Here is a 2,553-nt window from a genome sequence, read left to right as displayed (position 1 = left end):
TAAACAGTTCCTTGTTGCTGTGCTTCCTGCTCCCTCTTAAAAGTCTTGTGCAGGGTGCTTCTCCCCCTCCTTCTTGCATATCCTGGACCCCAAGAAACCCTCCAAATTCTCTCTGAAATGTGTTCTGCAGGACCTCGAGCTTCAAAATCAGCTTCCTTCTTGAAGACAGGAGAGCACCTTCTCTTCTCCTCCATGACTTTCCAACTAAACAAGCAGCGTTACTTGCAGGGAAACTGTGGGACAATTTTGACATCTTCCGCAATTTAAAGAGGTCTTGCATGCACCTCTGTCTCTCACTGCCTTGCTCCCCACCCCAGACTGTCCCAACTTGCTGTGGGTGACAGAATCACTGAGCTCGTACCTTGCTAGACCTGGCAGCTCTACTGAAGCCACAGCAGATTCCCATAGACCAGGCAGAGATCAGCACAAAATGCAGCTGGCAGGCAGTGTGGGAGGTAACGGGGCTGTGCTTACAGTTGAGGAAACTTTCAAAGAAACCCTTCACAGTTTTCCTTCGCCACCTCCTAAGCTACCTAGGTTAAGGTGAAAGGCAAGCTTGAACCTAAAGGGCCCAGCATCTTCCAGCCTGAACTGGAGTTTTAATTCAGGCACCTCTGCAATTCTTTCTATGGACCTGGAGGCAAGATCCGTCCCTTTCTGCCTTCTCTCCTTGCAGCTGCCACCACCAAACCTGGCAGCAGCAGCAGAGAAATGCTTGGTGGCTGTGCAGGATTAGCCAACTTGGGGACCAGCAAATGCTAAACTGTGCAGAGCCTGCAGGTGGCAGCCCAGGAAAAGAAGAGACACTACCCAAAAACTATTCTTTTGCAGGCACACCTCCTTCCCCAGTGCAAGCTTGGAGAGAAGGTGATACCAAATCCTCAGGCAAGAGAAGCGTACAAAACCCTCCTGGCATGTCAGTTGGGAGAATGGCAAGAGGAAAGCTCTCTAACCTGCCATGCTGCCCAGGAGGGCTGGGAGGGCCAGCCAGGAGGTGCCAGAGCACAGCTAAAGCTGGAGGCCTCCCAGCTCCAGCTCTACCTTCCAGCAAGCTGCCCCTAGCAGAGCCTGGCTGCCGCAGGGACCTGAGGAGCCAACACATGCTGCAACAATGGAAATCCCAGTCATATATAAGGAGACAAATTTTCACAATGGTGGCCAAACACTGGGACAGGGAGATGGGAAATCTCCATCCCTGGACCCAGTCAGCATTCAACAGGACTGGGCTCTGCGCAGCCTGCTCTAACATCAGGGCTAGCTGAGTGGGAAATGGGGCTAGAGGCCTCCACAGCATCCTTCCTGACAAAGGCAGTCTGTGACTTCTACGGCAGTTCTGACACTGCTCACAGCACTTCTGTGGGTGAAAGTCGAGCCAGGTTTTGAAAAAAGGGCATCACAGTCCCACCTCTCTGCACACTAACATTTACTCAGCTACTGCACGCAAAGCTGGGAAGGGCCAAGAGGCAAAGGCTGCACATCTGCAAAGTACTGGCTGTCTAGACCCAGTGTGGATCACCACTGCCACCCAGCATCCTGCATATTTCCCCAGCTTGCTGAGACTTTGGCAAGGCTACACAGTGGAAAAGCACTGGTTTGACAACTTTGGATACCGATGTTCTCCGTATACCCACATTACCAACTTCCTCTGCCACCATGCATGTAACCAGCCCCAGAGAAACCTGTGACCAGCATTCAACCTCTGCGGCTCATGCAACCATTGGCCTAACAGCAGGAGCCCTACCAGTACCATGCCATGGATTCCTGCACATCCCCCCAGAAAAATACAGGTAGCTACCAACCATCATGCACCCCAGTTTGTGCAAGAAGCCATGAAAAGTCAATTAACGGACTAGAGACAAGTGGCTTAAAGATATTTTTGCACTGAAATATCATTCTTCAGCAAAAGCTCCAGGCATTTTGTATCTGAGGTCATTCTCACATCAGCAGCACGCCCGTTTCCATGGAACAAGTGATGCATTCACCAGGTATTCTACTGAAGAAGTGATTTCAGATGCACACAAAGAGTAACTATCACATGCAAAACACATGAAGAAGTCACCAACTAGGTCCTGCAGTGTCAGGCAGCTAGTGACCTGAACGCCAGAAGGCAGCTCCCCCTTAGGCAGATAGCCCCCTGTGCCTCACCAAAGGGCAGTGCTTACTCTCAGCTCCTGGAGGTAGAACTGTACAGGGTCATAATCCACCACAGGAAAGAGGATCTTTGCTGCAGTGCTGTTCTTCACTACGCCTCGGGAAAATGACTTCAGTGGCCGGTCCACACTCTCCAGATGCCGAGGAATCTGGTTTGGGTTCAGGTGGATTAGGACATCGTAGAAGTCCAAAGGTGGGCGGAAGACCATCTGCAGGGAGAAAAGACCAGTGCTACTCAATATAGGACACAGGCAAGCAGGAGAGATGAGAGTTACCCAACTCCCCGCTTGCTTTTTATTCCCTTCTCCTTAGAAAGCAATAAACCAAAGCCTAAATTTTTGTGAGATCAATGTCAGAAGTTTGCCACAACATCCACAGGAAAAATATGGCTGGGGGGGGGCC

At 50.9% G+C, this 2,553-nt stretch overlaps 1 protein-coding gene across 1 annotated transcript in view; it reads right to left on the bottom strand.

Moving 5' to 3' along the window:
- The window catches only part of NOL6 (nucleolar protein 6), a 33,834-nt gene that overhangs the window by 8,756 nt on the left and 22,525 nt on the right, over positions 1–2,553 (bottom strand). The window contains exon 23 of the mRNA XM_035889868.1: positions 2,163–2,360. Coding sequence (XP_035745761.1) covers positions 2,163–2,360 — 198 coding nt within the window. The remainder of the gene's footprint in view (positions 1–2,162; positions 2,361–2,553) is intronic.

The sequence above is a fragment of the Egretta garzetta genome, unplaced genomic scaffold (assembly GCF_000687185.1).
Source record: "Egretta garzetta isolate BGI_Z169 unplaced genomic scaffold, ASM68718v1 scaffold702, whole genome shotgun sequence".
In the NCBI taxonomy this organism is placed as follows: Eukaryota; Metazoa; Chordata; class Aves; order Pelecaniformes; family Ardeidae; genus Egretta; species Egretta garzetta.
This window is presented reverse-complemented; position numbering and strand designations above follow the sequence as displayed.